Source organism: Struthio camelus, chromosome 1 (genome assembly GCF_040807025.1).
Source record: "Struthio camelus isolate bStrCam1 chromosome 1, bStrCam1.hap1, whole genome shotgun sequence".
NCBI classification, from domain to species: Eukaryota; Metazoa; Chordata; class Aves; order Struthioniformes; family Struthionidae; genus Struthio; species Struthio camelus.
In genome coordinates, this window is record NC_090942.1 from 164,621,591 (window position 1) to 164,646,513 (window position 24,923).

The window sequence follows — 24,923 nt, forward strand, 5'->3', positions numbered from 1 at the left end:
CAAGAAAGTGCAAGAAATGTCACATATGATGTTTTCAGGGTAGAAGAATAATATGTTACAATCAACATAGCAAAACACTGTAAAGACTTAGGGTTCAAATTAGTCAAATTCATCTCTAACTGTGAAGGCATGCTGTTACCTAGAAACCAACGGTGTTGACAAACTCTGACTAAGCTCCCCTTCACACCAGTGAAAACCATACGTAATATTACTTTCACATTCATGTAACACAAAAATTAAGCCATCTGAATGTAAGGGCATAACAGATTACATCTTCATTAAACTCATAAAATGAAAGATCTGTCATCTTCAATTCCTCTTAACCCATGAGCTAGAGAAGAAGCTCCAAAACTATCATGCTGTGATACCATCACTGGCAAGCAGAATTAGTAACCACAGACACCAAGGATGACTGCAAAATAAGCAGCTTCCAGCTCTGGGCATAGCTAGGCAAAATTCTGCCATCTCTTTGCCTCCTCGCTTTTCTTCTGCACCGTTACAGCCATTCAGCTAGCAGCCCAATCCCATGTCCTTGACCATGAGGGGCTGCTATGTACATATGAGCACTGGGAGAACGGTTCACAGCTAGGCAAACCTACACAGGGCAAGCTAGCAGCTAAGAGTAACCAGCTTGGGAAGACACCTTAGATGGAGAGCCCAGAATCAATGAAATGTCTCCTGTTCTCTGAGCCGCTCTTACTGCCTGTATAAAAAGTCCTTATATATTACCTCCAAGTTTCTGCTGCATGTGGAAGCTGACTTTGGAATGATTCATTCTCCTGGCTCAAAGGCCACAATCCTGCACTCCTAGTCAAATAAGACTGACTGCTGGTGGTCCGGAGGCACTTACTGTACAGCTCAGCATCTCCATTCAAGCAGCCAAGCATCACTGTCATCATGGAACACTTTGGAGTGCTTCTTGTACTGCAGTTCATTAATTCCGGCTTAAATCAAATTATTAATGGTCAGAATTGTAATAAAAAATGTCCATGGATGTTATTTTTTGTGCAGGCACCAAGACAGACTTAGCATCATGGTATATTTTAACTATGGATGAAATCTCATCTTCATATGCACTAGATGATAAGGTCTTTACAACTTTTAAAAAAAAAACAAAAAACTAGTATTCATCTTTAACATTTTTAGTAAGTCTTCCAGGACAAAGGAACCTTTAATGGTTAACTGATAATGATTATAACAGTTAACTGCTCTCTCAGAATAATTATAATTAGCAACATATAATCATGTTTCCGGAATTTTGAAATTCTTTCTCAGAAACCTGATTCTAATGCTCTTTCACAAGGTGTCACTTTCTAGTTATAAACAACACAGGAAACAAGTGTGCCTCATTGGCCACAGACATATTTGGTTGAAAATGTTTTTGCTACTCTGTTTTCAGAGTTTTACCCAATTTGGCCAGCATCTAAAGGTCTAAACCTAAAGAAGGTCTAAACAAATAAGAATCACGACCTATGCTCCATCTAATTCAACTGTGCATTATGGCTCACAAAAGAACTCTTCTATGCAGAGGACAAAGACAGCAGTGGCAAAGCGGAGGGGGAAAAAAATGCAAGATGCACCAAAAACTCAAGAGCACCACAAAACTGTAAAAGAACCTTTACTTTGGTTAAAAAGAAGTGACCTTTGTTTAGACCAGGAATACTTTTGATCCATAAGACATCAGAACACTACCAGTACTTTGAATCAAAATGTTTATAACTGTAGAAGTAACCTTGCTAGTTAGTAAAAACAATAATGATTTGTTTATCTACATTATTGGTATTTCACTTATCAGTTTTCTAACTGTCAAATGCCAGCAGGATAAAAGGTAGGTAATCATTTTTTTTTCCAAAAAGAAAAAGTATTTTTTCAAATCAAAAAGTCCAAAGTCACTAGGTTAGAAAAGTTAAATCAATTAATTTCTGTTATGAGGCGAATGGAAGTGGATAATCTAATAGAAAGGCTTTAGAGAGAAGCATAAAGAAAAAAGTGCAGGCACATTAATTGTCACAGAGAAGAGAATAGTGAGCTACCCTAAAATCTGTGAAGGAGAATGAATCACTGTTCCTACTGAAAGTATTCGGAATCAAGCAGTGGTTGTAAGAAAGCAAGGAATTAAAAAGTCAATTAAAAAAACCAAACAAACACCATTTAGGGTGACATGAATGTCCAACAAACACACAAAAATAACATGAAGCACTACATGATCTTGATGGAAAAAACACCTAAACTTTTTTAGTGGTATCTTTGCCTACTACTTTAAAAGCTTAAACAGTGGTGCTAACAAAACTACAAATTTCTCAGAAGCTAAAGAAATTTGTGTTTTATTTGTTCAAAATACACTGGTGAAATAAAAATACACCTTAATTTGAAAACTTATATTTTATATTTTACTATTTGAGTCTTTTTATCTGTGCTTCCCAAAAACATTTGCTGGCCCTTAGTAACAATACTAAGCAACTGAAACACCATCGTGTACTTGTGAAGTGGGCAGCATCGCACTTTGCTCTCCCAGTTTGGCTTCAATTGTAACCTTTTAGCATTTTGCAATAGGCATGAGCAAAGACTAGCAATCTGGAGGTTAAAATTTTATTGGAAAGAACAAGTTTTCCACTTTTAACATATACCTCCTTCCTAGAGAAACCGGCAACATGGCAACATAAAATAATTTAAAATTTAAATCAGAAATTATTAAAAAATTATTAGTATATTATTGCAAACAAAAATAAAGTGTTTGCTTTTATTTCACAAAGTTTGTAGAAATCTCAAAGACAGTAATCACTAATTTATCTTTCTTTTCTCGATTTAGTTTTTAAAAGTTTAAAATGTTGGTACAAAGTCACTCTCTGTACCATATCTCTTCCCCCTGAAAACCTTCAACACCATTTCTGTTTCTTCACACATAACAACGGAAACCGCCAGATCAGAACAGGTTTCTCTCTAATCTGCTATCTGGATTCTAGTAGACAAGTACTAAATTTTTCAGAGATGCAAGTTGTCTCATAATGTAATAATATGCCTATTGTGCAGTTTCATCCTAACAGTTACTGGCTCTTTTTATAACCCTTGTTTAAAACCATGCAGTACAGAAATCCAATTACTGCTCATTTATCTTTAAAAGGGTTAAGACAGCTGGCAATATTTAGCCAAGTTGACAAAGACATATGTAATGTATATCTCCATAGCTGTTACGGTATACTAGCTGCAGAGATTCATTCTGCCACAAGGCAGGCCAGATTTGTGTTTCTCTCCCCTTAAGAAAACACACTTCCAACCTCAATAATACATTTATTTACTTACACTTATTTCACAGATCTCTAATAATGACATGCTTGGTGCTTTACACTTCATAAAAGCAATTAAAAAAAACAGGAAGTGCAAAAGGCATAATCAAATGGTGACAGCCTGCAATTATGAACATGACTTAGTTCTCTCTGAATTCGAAAGGGGCAGCTCATCTCAGGAAAGCCTTTTCAAAGACGTATCACCTCCCTTCCAGATACATTTAACCCTTTGTAATACTTAAATACTTAAATATTTAAAGACTACTATTTAAATACTTGAAAATACTTTAAAACAGAATTTTAGGCTGTCACACAGCACCCACGAAATCCTCCCAAGATGACACAGGTTAAGAAACAGGTGATTATCCATCTGTTAATATGCCTCTCAGACGGCACTGCTTTGTATAGTGCAGAGCTTTTGGCTGATAATGACTTTTTGGTCTCTCTTCACAGTTATTAAAACTAGGGCTTAGATAGATAAACTGTAAAGAACCTTCTGGGGCAGGTGTCCTGCCCCATGTCCTCCCCTGCTCTCTCAGAGGTTACTGACTCCACAGCAATTTAAATCTTAACCTCAAGCATGCTGACTTGGGCTGAAGTAATGAACTGTGAATCTTGTGGTCCAGAGTCACAGAAGGAGAAAGTCCCCATCCTGCCTTCTGGCTACACGTTCCCATTGCTTTCTGTGCTCTGGTGCTGACACTCATCCACCCAGAGGCGAAAAGGTTTAGAAATCTAAGCTAGTGGGAAACTATCCCTACAAAAAGATTTATGAACTTTTTTTTTGGAACTTGTTTTATCTGCCTAAAACCACTGCCTAGAGGAAATGAGACAACTGCCACTGCAAGTGGCTCGGGCCAAGGGCTTGTTCCTTGAAAGAGCAGCCTACCTTCAGCTAGCTCAGCCATATTATAAAACTGTACCTTCAGCAGGTGAAACAAAGTCACATGTTTGCTCTTGCTGAGTCTGTTTATAAGCCTATGGTAGAGGGGTAGAGAAGACAACTGGGGAAATGATGTTTTGAATACAACTATTTCCATCAGTTGAACACAGGTCAAAGCCCTCAGTTTAGGGCACTAGAAGGCTGGCTCAAGCTCTCTTCCAGTGAAAATGCATCACTTTGCATTTATTAATACTAATTTTTTGTCTATCATTATTCTGCCCCTTCTACCCCATACAGTAAGATCTTCATAGTTTTCTCAAGGCTGCATATATGCCATGTCTCATTTTCTGATTCTGCTCCCTTACTCTTTAATCTCCTTTCCCAATTATTACTGTATTGAGCAGAAATTATGTTAATGGAGCTTGATGGTACAGACATTTAATCCAAGATTTTTTGGAGATGAGATACATTTTAGCTTAAAAATACCAGTAAGGTGCATTCCCTGCCTGTCTTTTTCCCTTGTTGGTTGAACACGGCGTGATCGAAGTGAAGCACACGTTATCTTTCCAATTTGTCTCTTAAATTTCCAAGACAAAGAAAGGGCTCAGAAGTAGAGGAGAAAACGAAGGATTACCTGCGTACAGACAACACATCTCAAATAACCTCTAGATATTAGCAAATAGTCCTCATTTTCCCTTGAATGAGTATTTGTAGGCACGCTCACCAGGATTACTTGCAAACACTCACCTCTCCTACCCCAGCCCAAAGTAATTACTTGAAGAAGGTAGGTAGAGTTCTTAGGGTAAGAGAGATTAGATTGCACAACTGCTATGGCAAACACCGTGTCAAGCCTGTAGCAAAAGCACTGCATTCACTAAGGCGTAAATAAAGCTTCAATGTTTGTCTTTGGAGTGAAAACATTCATTAATGATTCCAACTGCGGTCACTGAGGCTCATGCCTGGTGCTTATTCTTTGCTACCTCACCTTCTCACAGGTTGCTGTTCACTATCATGGTCTGCGTGGAGACAGTTATTGCACTGGAAAAGCAAGAAATCCTCCTAAACAATCTGTATAAATATAAAACACAAAGTGTGTTTGACATCCAGGAGGCACAGTGATCTCCCAGTTCTACAAATACGAGGGTTTAGATGAAATACCAGCAGGCTGATTTTCCAACAGAGTGATGGAGGAATTTGGAATGAGAAATGGAAACTGAAGAGAACCTTACAAAAAGGGGAAATCCGGAGATGTTATATTGCTTTAGCCACATGAATTTGAATCTTTCTTTACACTTCTAGTAGAGGACATAACTATCACAACGCTACCTTCATCAAAACATATAAAGAGCTGGTGACCACAGGCTCTAAGAGCTGTAATGTGAGGAAAGACAGCACCAAATTAACATCCCCTTATGGAACAGGAGCATTTAGCGAAAGCGAAAAACATCTCCCATCCAGCCCTTGATAGAACTCACGGTAACAAGTGACAGAAAAGCTGTCCGCAGAAAAGCACAGAGATTACTGCTGAGTATTCCTTTACGTAACCGATTTTATTTTCTTATTTTAAAGTGTACAAGATATGTTAGAAAAATGGAAAAAAGTGGGGAAAAAAGTTTAATTTAAAACAGGAATAACTGCTTCTTCTTGACTGACTGTTTCTTACCAGGTTTTAGCAAAAATGTTCTACCAATCCCAAAAGCTATCTGCAGGCTTGCAAGCAACAACAGAAGGCAAACAAGTAGATGCAGGGAGACTGTGTTGTTAGCTGAAACAACCTTAGAACTAAAGTTGCCTCAGAGGGAATGGTGCCCTCATAATTAACTTGCCCGCCACCTGCCCAACCTTTCTATATATCCTCAGGATAACTGGAAAAGGTAGCCTCAAGCCTGACCAGCTCTAGAGCAGAAGACGACTTAAAAACTGAGAAATCAGTTCAGATTTCCTGCTCATGACACACCTGATTTAACACTCAAAATCCCCCTCAACAATTTGCCAATAAGTAAATTAAGTTCCACTGATCAATCACCATTCCCTACACAAGGGAGAGGATGATTTGTCACTCTTCCTATTTGTGTAACACACTACGCTAGTGTCAGCTGTCACTGTCTGGGTAAGTTGAACCCGGACGGACAAAAGCATCTCTCATTCCACCTAATCTGAAGCTATTGTATGCCTGATACAAAGACAGAGAAGCTCAAGACTCAAGGTCTCCATCCCTTCAAAGAGAGCAGAGTAAGCTCCCTGGCTTAGGTAACAGACATCTCTGACTATATATCTGGTAACAGTTGAAAACAAAAGGCCGTAATTCTGTGGGTGTGTGCCTTCACCACCATTGTACACTCTCAGAAATTATATTATATATAAGGCAAGCAATAAACAAATCGTGATGTACGGACATACTGCCCCAAGTCCACACAGGCATGGTGGCATACACTTCAGCCTGAGTAAAAACTCTTTCCAAGCCTGGAAGAATCCCAGAGAAGGTATAACCGGGTAGCAAACTCATGTTTCTTTGAGGGTCAACTAAGCCTTTTTACTTTCCTTATTAATCCAAAGAGCAAAGAGCTGTCTAGCAGCTGTTAATGATCTTGACACTTATTCTGGTAAGCTGCTCTCCATGAGCTGCTCTGCCGAACTAAGACTGGGCAACCCTACTCCATTTAACATAGGCAGTTATTTCAAGGAAAACTTTGGTGAAGGCCATTCAGACACATATAACCCTAACAGCGGAAGGGAACAGGATGGTCCAACCTTATGAGCTAGACGAGCAGTGAGGTGGATTGAGAACTGGCTGAAAGGCTGAGCTCAGAGGGTTGCGCTCAGTAGCGCAAAGTCTAGTTGGAGGCCTGTAGCTAGCGGTGTCCCCCAGGGGTCAGTCCTGGGTCCAGTACTGTTCAACTTACCCATTAATGACCTGGATGAAGGGATAGAGCGCACCCCCAGAAAATTTGCTGATGATACAAAACTTGGAGGAGTGGCTGATACACCCGAGGGCTGTGCTGCCATTCAGAGGGACCTTGACAGGCTGGAGAAGTGGGCAGAGCGGAACCTCAGGAAGAACTCAGGAAGTTCAGCAAAAGGAAATGCCAAGTCCTGCCCCTGGAGAGGAATAACCCCACGCACCAGGACAAGCTAGTAACTGAACTGCTGGAAAGCAGCTCTGCAGAGAAGGACCTGGGAGTCCTGATGGACAACAAGTTGACCATGAGCCAGCAACGTGCCCTTGTGGCCAAGAAAGCCAATGGTATCTCGGGCTGCGTTAGGAAGAGCGTTTTCAGCAGGTGGAGGGAGGTGGTCCTCTCCCTCTACTCATCCCGGCTGAGACTACACCTGGAGTACTGTGCCCCATTCTGGGTTCCCCAGTATAAGGGAGAAAGGCAGCTACCGGAGCAAGTCCAGCAAAGGGCTACTAAGATTATTGAGGGATTAGAGCATCTCTCATATGAGGAAAGGCTAAGAGCTGGGACTGTTTAGCCTGGAGAAGAGAAAGCTCGGGGGAATCTTATCCAAGTGTTTAAATATCTGAAGGGAGAGTGTCAAGAGGATGGGGCCAGACTCTTTTCAGTGGTGCCCAATGACAGGATGAGAGGCAATGGGCACAAACTGAAACAGAGGAAGTTCCATCTGAACATGAGGGAAAACTTCTTCATTGTGAGGGTGACAGAGCACTGGAACAGGTTGCCCAGGCATGTGGGGGAGTTTCCATCCTTGGAGATATTCAAAAGCCATCTGGAAGGGGTCCTGGTATCCTGCTCCAGGTGATCCTGCTTGAGCAGGGGAGTTGCATAAGATGATCTCTAAAGGTCCTTCCAACCTCAACCATTCTGTGACTCCTGGGGGAATTGGCTTTTAATCTCTGTATTTAATATATACATTTCCATACTGCAAACTTCTTGTCTTCACAGAATGGTTGAGGTTGGAAGGGACTTCTTAGAGAAAATATATTTGATTAGTAGTGATCCGGACCCAGGTATGTTAATTGTCTGAATCCAACAAGAAAGGATTTAATATTTCTTTTAATATGATTGGTTTAGCAGTCATTCTTGATGAATCTGAGACGTTTGTTTTTTTTTTTTTTTTCTTTCCCAAGAAGCGTGCAAGTCTCATGCCCTACACATACAAGGCTCCCTCACGTTTACCTGTTTCATGTTTCTAGTAAAAAGGAACCGAGAGAGAAGGAACTGTTGAGAGAAGCACAGGCTAGTGCCAACCTCTCAGAACCATTTGCATGCACAGTTTTGACTATGCGTGCTGGCAAGGGAGATGCAAACTCTGCATGCAAAAGCAGAGAGCTTCAGCCTTTCCTACCAGCTTCCAACACCTGATACTCCGCTGTGCTAGGAGTTCCTGTGTTCCAGCACAGAAACCTCAGTTCTCTCCACCATCCTAACCCCAGATACAGAGAGCATGTCACCCAGTCCATACCTGTGCAACACAAGGACATATCCCAGTGCCCCAGTATGTGATCAACTGAAGAAGGCCTTTATCCCCAGCTTCCTGCTGATTTAGGCGTTATGCATACCTCAGTCTAACCAATGATCTTTTAGCAGGTTCTGTATTTAATGACAAGCTAAGGTGAAGCGGAGCCAAAGGACGGCGATTCTTGATGAGCTATGCTGGTAAGCGCATAAGCTATTTTTGCAGCATTTATTATGACACATCTTCATGGTAGCTAATAATAAGTTGGAACTTACTACTGAAATGACTCATTTATCTGATGTTCAAGATTCTGAGTGCAAATCTAGAACAGTCTAATTGGCTACCCGTCAGCAATTTTCTTCAGTAAATATAATAAATATTATAATCAGTACATGTTAACAGAAATCATAACATGCCTTCAAAGGCTAAAGACTAGTAAAAAGGGGTTCATCTTATGCGTTCATCTTATCTACACAGACTTTGGCTTGTTTCATAATATTTAAAAATTAAAATTAGTTTCTCACATATTTTTCTGGTTTTTGTTAAGATGCTTTTCATATCTTCTTTTGATCCATGGCAGTAGCTTGTCTTGTCTTTTCTCAAAGACAGCCCTCTAAGTATTTTAAGACCCAGGTTGCTGTCAGGAAATTGCTTAGCTTCTTCATGACAAAACAGAAAAAAGAAAAAAAAAAAGCATAGAACTGATTTCTCTGCAAAAATACTTCCCCATTAAGATCACCATATAATCTTTTTTTTACAGCTACAGAGGCTAAGGTGTCTGAAGCAAAGTGATGACTACACAAAAGCAGTATATTCATTATCCAGAACAAGCAGTAAACATAAAATAAAAGCAAAGAGGAAATTTTAAAAAGAAGTCTTATTAAAAATTCTTGTTATTTATACGTAAAGTCAGCAAAAACCTTTGATTTAACTTTGAGAAAGAAAAGTCCTAATTTCTTAGTTCCCTAGTGAAGCAACCACCTTAATTCTTACTTCACTGAAGTGCACTGTGTTCTCTCATACCCACTTGCTTTTTAAAGTCTTAGTCATATTAACTGTGCCTTCTCAGAAAACCACTGAACTTACTGAATCAACCTCTGTCCATTACTTAGGTAAATCAAAAGGGGTCACCCTCCTCCTCTTTTTCCTAAGAGGACAATCATATACACTCTTTATTTTACAAAAAGACAGGACTAACGCTAATAGCATACTGATACCTCCAACTGTTTTGAGGAATTTGTCATCCTACTTTCTTTATCTTTCCCCTCCACCCTAATCAAATAATTAATTGTCCTACAGATCTGAGGAGAGTAGGTATGATTACAACATGTATGATGTAGACCATCACCATTAGAATCGAGGCAGTTTATTCCATGATGGAGAGGGATATTTTACCTCCCAGATCCTCAAAACAAACAAACAAAAAATTAGCAGTCCATGCTCATAGCAGAATTACTGTGAATACAGACAATTGATGCTTTTAAGATGTAGTGACTACTCCAACATTCTGTTTTTCTTCAGATCAAGTAACATGGGGCCAAGTTACAAACAATAGCCAAAATTATCATTTGTTCAGGTTTGTTTGGCACAGACGTTAACAATGAGCTGCAGGATTTCCTTCTGAATTCCAAAGGGATTTCCACTTCCCTGCCTTCCTTTACTAAGGTTGAACATGAGGAACAAACAAGGTGCTGCTACTTCCTCAGAGAGGAAGGGATTGGAAAAAACTCAAGCTGCCAGTTAAGACAGAAAAAAAGCAGATCATCCCCATGATAGTTATATAGCCTTATATAGTTTGAAAATGTAGCCTTCCACAGTTAACTACTAAGTAAAAAAGAGGCCCCCTAGTCCCATTACCAGGGAAGAAGGCATCACTTGTTTTCATGAAATCAGTTTAATCATAAAACATTTAGAACAGGAACACCCACTCCTCCAAAAAAAAACCCAAGAGTTTTAGTGTGAAAGCTGTTGCTATTGCACTCAGCTTTTCTGGAAGAATAACAGACAAATAGAATAAGACAAATCAGAATGGGAGGGGCTTTAAAAAATTCAGGGTTAGTTTTTAATATTAGTCTTTATGCGTGTGTTATACGACAAAGCTAGAAGAAAAATGACTAACCTTGCTATAATTCTTTGCTCTCCTTTCCCTACTAGGTGTCTTCTAATTCTCCACTTCTACAAATTAGACTACCCACACTAAAGTAGTGTTAGCTTGCTCCTCCTCAGAATTGTATTTTACTGTTCAAAAAAGAAATTTACGCAAGAGGGGAGACCTGTTGCAGGATATGCAGTGTAATTATTTTTGTATAACAAAATTCATAGTTCTACAGTTATAGGAACAGTAAAAGTTTACATATCATGAGATAACTCCATTCCAAGGAAAAGCCAAAAATGTTCTTCACTATTTATAATCAGTTTTCCTGCACAATTCGCTAAGTAATGCAGGTATGTAAAAGACTTTCTATCTTCTATGACCCGGTTGTACCTGTTTATTGTTGCTCCAAAGATCTGTTGCAATACTAATTAGAGATCCATAGATGGCAGCATTGATGCAGCAATTAATCTTCATCACAGCACAGGTCAAAACGCATTTCACATAACCATTTGAACTCCTGTACTAGAGAGAACATTTTTTCTTACTGAAGGCTAAACCCAATTTTCAAGTGTACAAGACCACATATGCCTTAGAGCCAGGCAATCATCCAATCAGGAGCTGTCTGACAGCAAAGAAAGGCCAGATTCGACATCAGTACTAAAGATACTAGGTCAAGCATCCACCAGTAGCTGTGAAAGTTTAGACGTTATCATCTTGAACATGAACTACATCATCTAAACGTTCAGTAATGAGCATGGTGAGCTATGGGCTGCTGGTGTATTTCCTACAATAACTACCATATACTGTCAAAACAGAAAGAAGAAAAAAATACGGAAACGTCTCACTTCCCTCTACCTTCACTTTTACCCTTCTTCTACTGCACCTTGCTCAAAATAGAGCCTTGCACCTGCTCCCACTTCTCCTGCACTCCTGTTTGGGTAAGTGCTAAAAGTCTGGTGGCCCACATCACCACACAGTACAGAGCTCAGTTACAGGTAATGTCATGACGTTCTGGGACAAAAATAAAACTGTATTAACACTCAGTATGAGTCGGAGGCATAGGATGAAAGTGTCCAGAGAATGGCAGCTAAACAAGTTCCACTTTGACTTCACAAGCTCAACCTGTCTTAACTTGATCTCTACCAAGACAGTGTCTACCTAAAGAAATCACTACTTAAAACATCAAACTTCAAAAGCCATGTCCTACCTTATTCTGCTATGTGTGAAAGAAGCCTCTTTTCAAGATGAAGCTCAGGAGTTTCAGCTCCTTCCCTTTATTTTTTTTCTGTAGTTCAAGAGGTGTTCAGAAAAGATAGGTCGTCTGATAGGACCAGGCTCAGTAACGGGGATGTAATAAAAAGGGTAATGAGGACCTTTATTTCTTGCCTTTTCAAGACAAAAAGGTAAGTGCATTTCACATAGCAGAAAGGAATGGCACACAGAGTCAACCTTCAGTATGTATTTGAGTGGTACAGTTCCTCTGTTTTTTTTTCCCCCTACATAGTAGTGGCAGTAAAAAGGGTGATGACAGACCAGCATGTCTTCATGTCAGGGGTGAAGAAAAGACAACGACTTCTTGGGTAGAACTGTCATCCAGCAGTCAGCAGCCAGCTCGGCGATCTTGCTTTGTCAGCTCACAGCATCAGTCGGACTTGCCCCAGTGTTCAGGTGCCTGTTGCACACAGTGAGTGCGCTCACAATCAGCTTCTCTTCCATAGGCTCAGTGCTGAGCATACTTACCAAGCAAGCCAGCTTTGCAAGGATCCTAACTAACTAGATCCACTGCTATGTGGCAGGAATTGGGCTGCTTCACCTTGTCTGGATTGTTTGTGCCAGCCCCTTTACCATCTTGAATACTCTCTCGTGTCAGTTCAACCCCACCGCAGCATATCAAGTTTCACTTTATTGTGTTCATTAATCTGTGCCCAAGACAGGTGGCATTTGGAGACTGACATTTCAAAGTAAGCTACCTGCCAGCATCCGGGCACCACGGAAAAGAATGCTACACAGACTAAGGTGCCCTTGAATTTAAAGGGCAGTGCTTATTCTCCTAACTCAAATAACTGCACAGCTCGCTCTCTGTGACTTCACACAGGTACTTTTCATTAAACACTTTGCAGAAATGGTAAAGCATTTGTTGCAGTTTTTACTAAATAACTTCTGTTTATATATACTTAAGTTAGTAACAGAGTACAAAGATTGTCCAAGCTCCAAAACTCTGAAGGAGTCAGAACAATCTTCCCCCTACTTCTGCACTAAACACCATAAAAAGAATCTGAGTATAAGGAACTCGGAATAAAGTCTCTCTTGAAACATTAACTCTACCCCTGGGAGGTACATCAAGTTTCAGAACACTACTCCTACACACTGAGGTCTTTTAAGAGCAGTTTAATGATAAAAGATAACATACTTAGTTGGGAAAGAGTATCTGAAAAAGCTCCCCTAGATAGTTCCAAACTGGAATAACTACTTTGTTGCATAGCTCCTGGTGATGATACAGATTAAAAGAAAGGAAAGACCTGAATATTCATATACATTTTAAACAACTATGAAATATTTGTCAAGAGAAATGTCTTTTTTTTGGCAAAAGAAGTGGCTTCCCAACACACAGAACATAGGTGGAAAGTAGAACACAGACACAACATTTTAAGAAATCTGTTAAAGGCATTATGAACTAATCAGCAGGAATGCAGCTCTTTTGGAATTGCCATGAGTTTAAATGTGACTGCATACATTGAGAGATTGCTGCTGTGCAACACAACTGTCCGTAGCCTACTACTCTGCTCTCAGACATCTTAGAGATGCAACTTTCATTTCAGTTTGGTTTTGAAGTTCTGCTTCTCTCAAAGGCTGACAATGCTGAACAGATGAACTGCAGGTCAAATGCACTGTATCGTTTTAGGATAGTTAATGACACAGTATGTATAAAGGCTGCCACAAGAGAAGCAAAAAAAGGAAGAAAATGGAATGTCAATTTCATCACTGATTTGTTTGAAGGAAAATCAGGAACTCCTTGCTCAAACTGTACCAAGTCCTAACTAAACACACACGAGAATGCAAAATGTGACAGTACTTCAAATATGGTAGGTCAGGCTAACTAGGCTGCAGCCCTCTTAAACTGCTCTGTTTCCCAATTCTATCAGCTCTGCTGCCTACAGCATTTATATTCACTCCCATATTGAGGAGTGGGAGAGGAGGGACAGCTACACCATGGTGCAGCTTCTATGTAACATGCATATTGCAAAGCTGGACACATTTGCAATAAATTTATGCATTCAGAACCACTACAGCTTTTAACCAGTAGTATGTTCTTAACCTTCACTGAGGTACAATACAATATGGGAACAAAAAGTAAGGCACAATTTCATTAAGATTGAGAACCATAACCCAATGTTGCGGGTGAGTTCACCCGCAACAGCAAACTGGTAAGTTAACAAAGTGACACGTGGGAGACAGCTGCTTCCTGTACCGCTGGTGCACTGGACTGTGCAAAAAGCCTTAGTTCTCCTTTATTTCCAGTAAGTCCAAATGATAGAAAGTTCAGAGGGAAAAGGAGAACAGAAGCTAAGACTGTTTCTTACCAAACTGAGGCAAAGGACAATCCTTCTGTCCTTCCAGGTGCAGCACTTCTCTCTACCAGCAGGATAAAGTTTACATCATGTGATAAGTGGACAGACAAAATACTTTTCTAAACCATGAGTAAAACCATGAGAAAGAGAAACCAAACACTACATTACTCCTGTAAAAGCAATAGGTTAAAGACAATTCTTTAATACTGTACGTTCACATTGTCACAACTTAATAAGTTATTTTCTTTTAAGGCTTACCACCAGTTAGCAAAGACATGGTAATAGACTGCACGTGCGTTCTGCCTTATCCTCAAACATGAAGTACATTGGCTTGGCTTTGAACTGCGCAAAAGTGGCTTTAACATAGCATAATCCAACTAGGATAATTTTTACTCCCTTAACTTCACAATAGAAAAAAAAAAGATGAAATGGAGCACTTATTTTAGTAAAAGCTGGAGTAGTGGAAGTACTCACCCTTCTGAAGGAAACCAAAGACACACACTCATTTGTAGCTGATAAGACAGTACAGTAAGAGAGGAAATCAAAAATAAAATCAGGTGCTTCCTATGACAAAACCCGAAGCATCAGGGGAATACAGTATGATATTTCCGCCAACCTGCTTGCTCAAACCACAATTAGCGCAGCTTTTCACTGCAGAGCTGACTTGGGTGCTCACACCCAAAAGCTGATCACCCAGCATCTGCAGCCACCCTGAAAACACAGGCAAGATCAGTGGGAAGGCCTTCAAGCCTTTCAGCAGTCAAGTGGTTTTGCCTGCCCCTTCTCTGCAAAGCAGACTGAAAAGCCTGAGTGAAAGCAGAACACAGGCTGTAATTTATATACTATGACAAACCAGCTGGCCAGATGAAATACCGCTAAACTCAACTGAGTGGTTTACATAGGTGAATAACAACAACCAAGTTAGAAGCTTGATTTAATTCCAGTTGCCTTCACAAAACGTTACTTTCACCGTAGAGCTGTCAGCCTCGTTCTTCAGACAAAATTAGAGACATCTCTAAAATATTATCCTTTCAACCCTCCCCCAAGAAATAGCAAGCCAAGAGAGAACTTAAAGTGTGTAACTCTTCCAACCCCAGCCTCAGCATGTGGCTACTTTCTATCCAAATCCAGAATTCATTCTATACTCTCTCTCTTCAGCTAAGGGGGACATTCTCTATCCACCTACTTGCTCATGTACATTCACAGGATAATTCAGGCTGGAAGGGAGCTCAGGAGTTCTCTGGATTATTTATCCCAAAGTAAAATATTCTTGTGTAGGAGAGTTAAAAAGCCTAGTTATTGTCTTTCAGGAGATGCACATAACAGAATACACGTGGACACGCACACACACACACACACTTAAACCATTAAAAAAAATAAATCAGTGAATGCCAATGAATTTTCAATGAGCTTGAAAACAGTTCGAGTGACTCATCCTACTGGCGCAGTCTCCAGAGTTGTTATGGTAATGATAAAACCACCCAGTAGTTTTCAACACTCGTCAGTCCTTCAGAGGTTTTTGTAAAATATATCCTTTTAAGGTACTCCTTAATCCTAAAATATTAAACAATTTTTCAACAGAACCTGCACAAGTACTCATTCTAGAAGACAGAATTATTTATATTTCTGAAGTATGGACCAGGCAGGATTTAAAGCTTATTGTATTTAAGAGGTCTTTGGAATAATCACAGAATTAGTTTGGTATTTGTTCACATGAACAGGAAAGTCCAAATATTTAAAAGATATCACTAATACTGTACCGGGTCCCTCCCTCTGACTGCTTTGCCTGTCAGGCTAACTTCTGTAAATATTTACACATTACTACAAACCCATTCCACAGACATAAATTACACAGCTCCAGGAGAGAGCGTATTTTTCACAAAAGCTACCTTTTTCTCTAAGTGAGGATCACCCATCTACATTACTTTTACAGTCAATGGAGAAAGATGTCTCAGGAAAAACATGATTCTGGCTACATCTGGACTGTATGATTTTGTTGCTTCTGGCACAACACACATACCCTTAGCCAATTCTTGCTTGCTTGCCAGGAGTAAACTTGATACATTACCATCCCCTTTGTCCACACATTTTTCCTTTTGCTTCCTTTGGGGAAGAAAAGACATGGAGGCAACAAGAGGCAACAAGCTCTCCACAGAGTGCTTTAACGTCCCAAAGGCCGACAATCAGCGAACCAGAGCTGCAGGGCACACGCTATAGGGAACTTGGAATGATCTCGTTCTCTGAACAGTTCTTTTAAAGGTTGGATCTTTTTTCCAGTTTCTAGAAAGAAAGCCTAGGAAATTAGTCCCTAGCTTTTGTGAATACTCTCATCCCTCCCTCAGGTCCCTGCTGCAGTGACATAATTTAGAGGTGTTACTGCATTTTAATGACAACAAAACTTCTTTCATATATAGCATTTTTCTGCAAAATTGATAAATAGGCATGCTATTATTTTAGATAGCAAATAAAATATAGATAGACTGCTACTGTGTTAGTAAAATGCCGTAAGTACAGACCTAAGCAAAGCAACATATTCAAGTGAATCAAACTTCTCATTTCAAGTGTAGTGAGTTGCTGTCACTTTCAGGCTTCCTACTGTTTAAAGCAGTACAAACAAAATTGGGGATTTCCACAAAAACAGATTACAGTCTACAGAGAATAATACACTTAAATCACGCTTATCAGAAACTACTGCATAGCTAAGATGTGTATTCTTGTAGGTACTTTCGTCTGTAAATATAAGCTGAAAACATGCTTTCATTTTATTTATTCACAAATATTTAAATATGCATTTTATAAAGACAAATAGTATGACAGTCCATTTTGACCATACTGGAAATATTACAAAAGCACCTGTTGAAAGAGAGTAGAACTATCAGCTCACAGACACTGCAAGTTAACTTGTATGTGTGCGATATATTAACAGAACACTTTTAAAGCATGGCCAATAGAAGAGCCCAGAACCAGCTATATTGCGTCACTGTTTTCCTGCCTATGAAGAGCTTCTATTGTAGCGCAGTGAAGCTGAGCAGAGAAGAGGAAGTCTAAACCTTCTGCAGATTTAAGGCTATGAGATGAGCATCTCCGAAGAAACTTTGTAGTGCACAAAAGGTAAGTAACAATCCTTTATTTTACACTAACACAGCAGTAACTTAGACATCCATATATGTTGCTAAGATAGACTTCTTTCTTCAGAAGCTGAACACAGGCTTATATTCTAGGACTAATGAAAGTAAACGTAATTCTTTAATGCATTTAATACCTTCACAGTATCTGCAACACACTATAAATAACATTTAAAGCAAAATGATTTTGTTGTTAAAAACAGAGTCCCATAAACATTTTTGTTCAGTATTTTAACAATAAATTTAAAAGTATGTAGTAGCTAAAAGCACTGATTAGTAGGTTATCATTAAAGGAAAATTATTTGCTAGCATTAAATTAAACACACAAGCTAGACATTGTCGCTTGCTCTCTCTGTGGTCTGCCGAAGGCTGTGCCCTCCGCAGGGACACTTGGTGAAGTGTGAAAGATGCCAAAAAAAAAAAAAAAAAAAGGAAAGAAAAGGGCTGGGGAGGGAGAGCATGGAAGAGAAGGAGAGAGAAAAGTGCACACACAAATGCAATCCTCTAAATGGAATCAGTGTTCCCTAATTCATAGTCAAAATCTGGAGGAAAATAATTAATTCTGGTTTTGTCCTGAAAGTCTCTATTCTTGTACACAGCATCTAGATGGACTTTAAACTTCGCATTAGATGTACAGGACCTTTGCCTAATTTAAGTTTGTCCTAGGTGACAAAACATATGGACCAATGTTAGGGCAATCCTTCAAAACTAATGAAGACAGATATTTGGAAACCAGGGAGTCTAGGGGCTCTTCAGAAAGCACTTTCATCAATATAAATAGGTAAATGTTCCTATTTTGAAATATAGCAACTAGGGCAAAACCAACCAGTTAGATGCACCTGAAAAATCTACTTGGACTGACGTGTTAGATATCAACCTGAACTACATGCAGACAAAAAAACAGTAACAGCTGCATTTGTATATAAATGCAGATAAGTAAGTACACACTTTTTTCCAAATCTCATTATTTCTTATCCATATAATGTTAAATTTCAGATTCTTAAATATTAAATTTAGGATAAATACGTAACAACAACACTGACGTGTATTTTAACCTATAACGTTTGGGAACAGTATCTTCAACAACTAAAAAAAAAAAAAAAATCCTTTTTCTTATAATATGTCCCTTCTTTGGTATACCTCAAACCAGCATAAACTTGAAATGATCTACAACCAAGCCATGGAACCACAGGCTTTCCTGTTAAAAGCTCAAGCCAGACTCAGCTTCCCTCTTCCCATCAACATCAGCCTGCTGGTTATTTCAGAAACAGGATACAACCAGAAATGATTACAGTCACTGAAAGTCCAAAGGAGAGAAGAGCAAAACAAAAATCCATGTTATTTATTAACATTCATTTATGAAAAATGAATTATTCTACCTGTCCTATACACTGCTACTCATTGTACCTGTTAAATCAGTCAGTAATGCGCTGTCATACACAATCATTAATAAGAGGAAAAGAAAACACAAAGAGAAAAGCATATTCAATTTTTTAAAGTTTATGAGGACTTCTACTCTCTTTTTTATCTAAGAATATTTTCACATTGCAGAGAAGTATAACTATACTATACACGGTCACATAGCCTTGCTGGAAGGGCTGGGGTCATGCTTACGAAACCTTGTTTAAAGCTGTATTTCCAACAATGTCAATCTACACTTAAAACATGGATTTTTTTTAGTAATATTTGGACAATTTTATGCAACAGTGATAAAAATGGAACAGTGTCATAGATAATATTTCAGCTGTGCTACAAGTATACACAGCAAACATTTTCCGTAAGCATTTGGCATCTACCCTTCAATGAGGTCTGCTATACCTTCTGCATTTTTTTCAGCATTCTTTACACAATTGCCTATTTCAGAGGCTATTTCTTCTCCAAAGCAACCGATATTTACCACCGTCAAACCAGGATACTAGATTAAACACTAGTTCAACCTACTCTGCAAGTTCCTGCACCTCTGAATAAAAAGCATGGTAAACATTACAGTGAAAGCATGAAACAGATGTGCAGTAACCATAGGTGCTTATTTTAAAATGAATTTTCCACTTTTGGGGATAAAGTGCATAGCTACTACGTATTCTTCTGCTCTTAAGAAAGTTTTGGTGCCGAACTGATGCTGCAAAGTTAATTGGCTGTTTGCCACAAGTGGGAGGATTAGAAAAAGAAAGAAATAACTCAGCTTTCCTCCTCCTCTTCAAAAAATTGCCACAGGGTTGGGTAAAAGGCCAAACAAGAGGAACCCTCCCATGCAAAGAAGTTGTGATGCTGTGTTAAAACCACGAACCAGGAAGCTGGGGGAGGGATGAATTAACCAAAGCACCTCAGGCAAGCAGCAAGTAAAGTCTACTATCCTCAGGTGGCTCCAGAGGAAACTAAGGGATATCCTCCTTCAGCTCTCATCAGCTGAGTCCGCTCACAACACTTCAGATTTCCAACTCTTACCACTAAGAAGTTGCAAGAATCAACACAACCACGCTCGGGAGCAGGAGGCTCATAGCAACATTTGCAAGCGCTTGTCCCAGAAATATTGTTCCCACAGGTCCTGCTCTGAGACTGCACTCCTTTCCATCTTTTTACCTTTTTAAATAGGAAGTCTATAAATTTGTTAATCTTATTCGTATGTCACGTGGCTCACCCTGAATCCCTGGAATTCAGGATGTATATAGTACACATACTATATTAGAATGTAAGTAACTATTAAGTTTTTAAGTGTCTGTTTTGAGCAACAGCTTGCATCTACTCTTTTGGGAGCAGCATGTTTCCTACACAGATAAAAGGCAACATAAATACTGCACTTTGCATATCCAAACGTCACTACATACCCTGCTCACCTACTTCTTTTCTTAATTAGTTTTAGTCACTAATTTTTCAATAAGGTCAACTTCAAGAAATATTTTCTTTAAAAAACAGCCCTCACTTCATTTACAGAAATAGGTGTTTCAATCTAGTTTTCAGCTATTGCAGCAAATTCAAAACAGTTGGTCAGTCTTGACTTCCTGATTTCTTATTTAGGAGATCTCTTAAGTAATTCAAAAGATTTTAATAAAACTAGCTTGTAGATACTACTTCCCAGAAATCTGACAGTACATATACTTTCTTCAGACTGCATAGACTGTATTTGTAAACACACAAAGGAACAAACCTAGTATATTCCGACAACCAAACAATACAGTTACGTTATTAAACCACATCCTAGGAAGATCATCTTCTTGCTTGTTTTCAAATAAAGTTTCAACTTTTTATTTGACTGGAAATAATGTTTCATACTTTTATTTGTAGATTATGTATGGGGTGTGACAACTATTCATAAATTCAATTAAAACATGTTATCTGCAAATCAGCACCCTGAAGAATACAGGATCGCATCACTGGTCTTCTACAGTTTTGTATTCACAGTGGGATTGTTAGTGAATGCAACTGCACTATGGGTTTTCAGCTGCACTACCAAGAAGAGAACAACTATAACTGTGTATATGATGAATGTGGCATTACTTGACTTAATTTTTATATTTTCCTTGCCTTTTCGGATAATCTACCATGGGAAAGAAATATGGCCTTTTGGAGATATATTCTGCCGAATTATCAGTGCTTTCACTGTTTTTTATCCAGCCATTGCTCTGTGGTTGCTTACTTTTATAAGCGCAGACAGATTTATGGCTATTGTCCAGCCTAAACATGTCAAAGAACTAAAAAATACAAAAAAGGCTCTGTTGGCTTGCACTTTAATCTGGGTAATGACCCTTGCAACAACTTCCCCATTGCTGTTTTTATCTTCGGATCCAGATAAAGCCTTAAATTTTACCACCTGCATTAAGATGCTTGATATCATCCACTTAAAGGAAGTGAACACATTAAACTTTTCTCGTTTGATTTTTTTCTTCTTAATTCCTTTGTTTATCATGATGGGGTGTTACCTAGTCATTATTTACAATTTTATCCGTGGCAAGACTTCCAAACTGAAGCCGAAGGCCAAGGAGAGATCCATTAGAATTATAGTTACTTTAATTGCTCAGGTACTCCTCTGCTTTGTACCTTTCCACATTTGCTTCGCCTTCCTGATGTTGCAGAACGAAGACACAACTTACAACCCCTGGGCAGCCTTTACCACCTTTCTCATGAATCTCAGTACATGCTTGGATGTTATACTGTACTATATTGTTTCTAAGCAATTTCAAGCTAGAGTCATCAGCGTAATCCTTTACCGAAACTACCTTCGAAGTGTGCGCAGGAAGAGTTTTCGAACTGGAAGTGTAAGATCACTCAGTAATTTGAACAGTGAAATGATATAAGAAAGAAAAAAAATGTAAGGGGAATTTTACAATGTGAACAAGTGATTCTTTTTCTGAATTCTAGCATTTTGACTACACTGAACAATGTTGTGCAGCCAAAAGTAACAGATGTATTGGTCGTACTGTAACTATGAGTCAAATAGTATAATAATTGCACTTCTTTGTATTTGCTTAAGAGGTTTTGTAAATCTGAAATGAACTAAAACTTAGTACTGGTGTTTAGCTGTTCAATACTGTCCTCTCTAAAAACTGTAAATATTCCAGGATATGAAAAAGTGACTATTAGTATATAATAAAGCACAGAAAACATTGAAGAATTTTGATGCAGCATCTCATATATTAATTTTTTATATTTGCACAGAAAAATGTACCTGAAAGTAATGTATATTTTACACTTCTAAGTCAGCTTCATTCTCCCAAGATCAATATATCAGTAAGATTTAAGAGAAAGCATATACAGGTGACATTTATAATTCATTCACCTAAAAATTTCTTTGGCACAAATTTCTTTGTGACTGACCACATTCTACCTTCATGGATAAATGTGTCATCAAAAAGTATAACAGTTAACCTGTTCATTAGTTTCCTACCTGTGTGATGCACACATTATACCCTGCTCTCACACAAAGTATCTTTTTACATGGATGAAAATACTGAATTTGCCCAGAAGCACTAGCAGCTTAGGTCCCAGCAACAACCTTCAAAGTAGCAAACATCATAAATAACCATAGTATTACTCAAGCTTTCAACTCTTTTTGAGTATACTCATACTACAAGAAATATAACTACCTTTATAATGTCAAACATATGCTTTTTCTTCCTTATTAAATCAACTTTTAGCTACTTTCAAGAGACACACTAAAGAAGTTGAAACCAGAAAGTCTTGTATGGTATTCAGCATTAAAAAACTGTCTCCAAGAGCTGTTATTACCACCTCAGAGCATGCAACACATGGAAACTCAAGTCTACGCTGAGGCTGTTCTCCCTTGTTAGAAGCTTAACCACAAAGGCTCTGCAAACACTACAGTTCTACTGTTAAATACACATCTCTTAATAGTAAGTGCAGAAATCTCAAAAACAGGTTACATGAAACTGAACCACTGAATACCTTAGAGCTTCAAATGAACTTCAAACAAAAACATTAAACCTAGTAACATGCTCTAACACTCCATATCTGAAACACAAACACATGAAATACCAATATGAAACGCAAAACAGCATATGCATTTGAAAGTGAACTTCAACGTATGACTTACATTTAACTTTGTAATTTAAGAAAGGAATCAACACCAACATTGAGGATTATTGAACTGAAAAAAACCTAAATATAGCAAAATCCTGCAGCGCCCTGCAAGCCACATTTCAATCATGCCAGCAGTAGAACTGGGACTAACAGAATGAAAAGTAATCGTTATTTGCATAAATTATTAATAAATTAACCATAGATCACAACTAGGAAACAAGTGTTCTGAAATGTAATAGGTATGCCATGACATTTACACAGTAGTTCAAAAGAGGATTAAATTTAATCTGAATTGACGTTAGGAAAGTTTTCTTCATTAAAATCTGCACAAAATAATCCTTTGAATCTACATCTAAAATTACCAGAACTGACCCACCCATTAAGAGCTACTTACAAACCAGAAGGCAAGCTGTTGATGGTGAAGCCAAATATATACTGAGCAAGTTCCACAAGCAGAAGGTCAAACAAAGCTGAAAGCATCCAGGCACCCAGTAAAAATGACTGGAAACAAAACAGTATAAACCAAACAGGTTAGTTAAATTTGAATTAATTTAACTGTTTAAAATTAAGGTTTTAATATGTCTATTAAAAAAAAAAAATCTACTCATTCACTTAAGCCAAATGTAGCTTAGCATAGCATAATTCCACATCTGAATGTTTAGATACTGATGAAAAAGACTGGTTACCAAAATTAAATTCTATGGCTCTGATCAGTGCCAGTTGATAATGTTGCAAACATTACTTACGATAATCCACTGATTAGAAAAAAAATTATTGATAAAAAAACTTGGATTTATAGAAATAAATTCACTTAAAAACCCTTTAAAATTCATTTCTACACAAAAAGTTATTAATAAAACTGCAATATCAATCCAAGTCTACAAGATTCTAAAAGGCACAGAAAACAGTTTCTATTAAAAACAAATGTAATTGGAACTTACTGAAAATTTTCTGCTGCCATATCTTCTTTCAAATATTCTAAAGTTATAAATGAGCAGGCTGCTGCAGAATGTGTCTTTCAGATCAAGGCATACTGTTCTCCCACATACAAGTCTCCAAATCTAGAAGGTTAAGGATTGTCATGTTAAGTCTCTCCTCCATCATAAAAAACTCTTTACAGAATTTGTACCCAGAGGAAATATAATACTGAAGAAAGAAAACAGAAATATAGTAGAACATTTAAGCAGAAAAATAAAGACAGTAGAATGCTCAGCAGTAGAGTTAAAGTTTGTTTAAAAATAAAAAGGCTTTCAAGGAAGAGGTCTATTTGTTAAAATACACTTACAATTTAAATCAAGTCAAATCCATTTTATTTTATGGCCCTTGTTCACACTTACAAATAAAAATTCAAATCACAACCCTAGTAAATCACTGAACCATAGAGTCATCTATTTTTGAAGCAACCGCCAGAAATCATCTAGTCCAATATTATGCTAAAAGCAGGTGTAATCAGATCAGTTTGCTCAGGGACTCATCCCATCGCACCTTGAACACCTCCAAAGACTGAGAACCTCTCTGGACAATCTGTTTGAATCTGTTTTACCACCCTGATGGTTTACAAAAGAAAACAAATAAACAAACCAAACTGAAAACCACACATATATCTAATTGGTATTTCCCATGCTCCAACTTGTTTTGACTGCTTCTTATCCTATTGCAGTCTACCTCCAAGAAGAGGGAGGAAGAGTTTGATTTCAGCTTCTCTCTATCCTCTGATCAGGTACTTGCAGAGAGCAAAAAGGTGCTTCCCCTTTGCCTTCTCTTCTCCAGGCTGAACAGACCCTGTTCTCTTGGCCTTTCCTTGCATGTCACGTGCTGCAGCCCTCTGACTATCTTGTGGACTTGCTCCAATGCATCCATGTCTTTCTTGTACTGAGGTGCCCAGAATGGGACACAGTACTCTAGATGTGGTCTCACAAGTGCCGAACAGACAGGAAAAATCATTTGCCTAAACCTGCTGGCCACAGTCTCATTAACATAGTTCAGGAGGCTGTTGGTCTTCTTGCCTGCAAG

General features: G+C 38.4%; 2 protein-coding genes across 12 annotated transcripts in view; one reads left to right on the top strand and one right to left on the bottom strand.

Annotated features, from left to right (window-relative positions):
• Nucleotides 1-24,923, bottom strand: part of UBAC2 (UBA domain containing 2) — a 110,840-nt gene that overhangs the window by 64,689 nt on the left and 21,228 nt on the right. For 5 of the 7 annotated variants that reach the window (XM_068928346.1, XM_068928353.1, XM_068928369.1 and 2 more), the window contains 2 exons: nucleotides 23,852-23,971; nucleotides 23,305-23,411 (listed from right to left, as the gene is read on the bottom strand). In XM_068928346.1, the coding sequence (XP_068784447.1) occupies nucleotides 23,305-23,411; nucleotides 23,852-23,971 (227 nt within the window). Of the gene's footprint in view, nucleotides 1-14,508; nucleotides 14,694-14,724; nucleotides 17,038-23,304; nucleotides 23,412-23,851; nucleotides 23,972-24,923 lie in introns of those variants that run through there. The other 2 variants (XM_068928376.1, XM_068928366.1) reach the window with 2 other exon arrangements.
• GPR18 (G protein-coupled receptor 18) lies at nucleotides 17,194-23,287 on the top strand. Of its 5 annotated transcripts, XM_009680075.2 has the most exons (3): nucleotides 17,194-17,361; nucleotides 18,526-20,064; nucleotides 20,658-23,287. In XM_009680075.2, the coding sequence occupies exon 3, from the start codon at nucleotides 20,702-20,704 to the stop codon at nucleotides 21,665-21,667; it is 966 nt and encodes a 321-aa protein (XP_009678370.1). In that variant the 5' UTR covers nucleotides 17,194-17,361; nucleotides 18,526-20,064; nucleotides 20,658-20,701; the 3' UTR covers nucleotides 21,668-23,287. The 5 variants fall into 5 exon arrangements, with proteins under 5 accessions (XP_009678370.1, XP_009678369.1, XP_009678371.1 ...); XM_009680074.2 differs by having other exon boundaries at nucleotides 18,526-23,287; XM_009680076.2 differs by having other exon boundaries at nucleotides 19,590-23,287.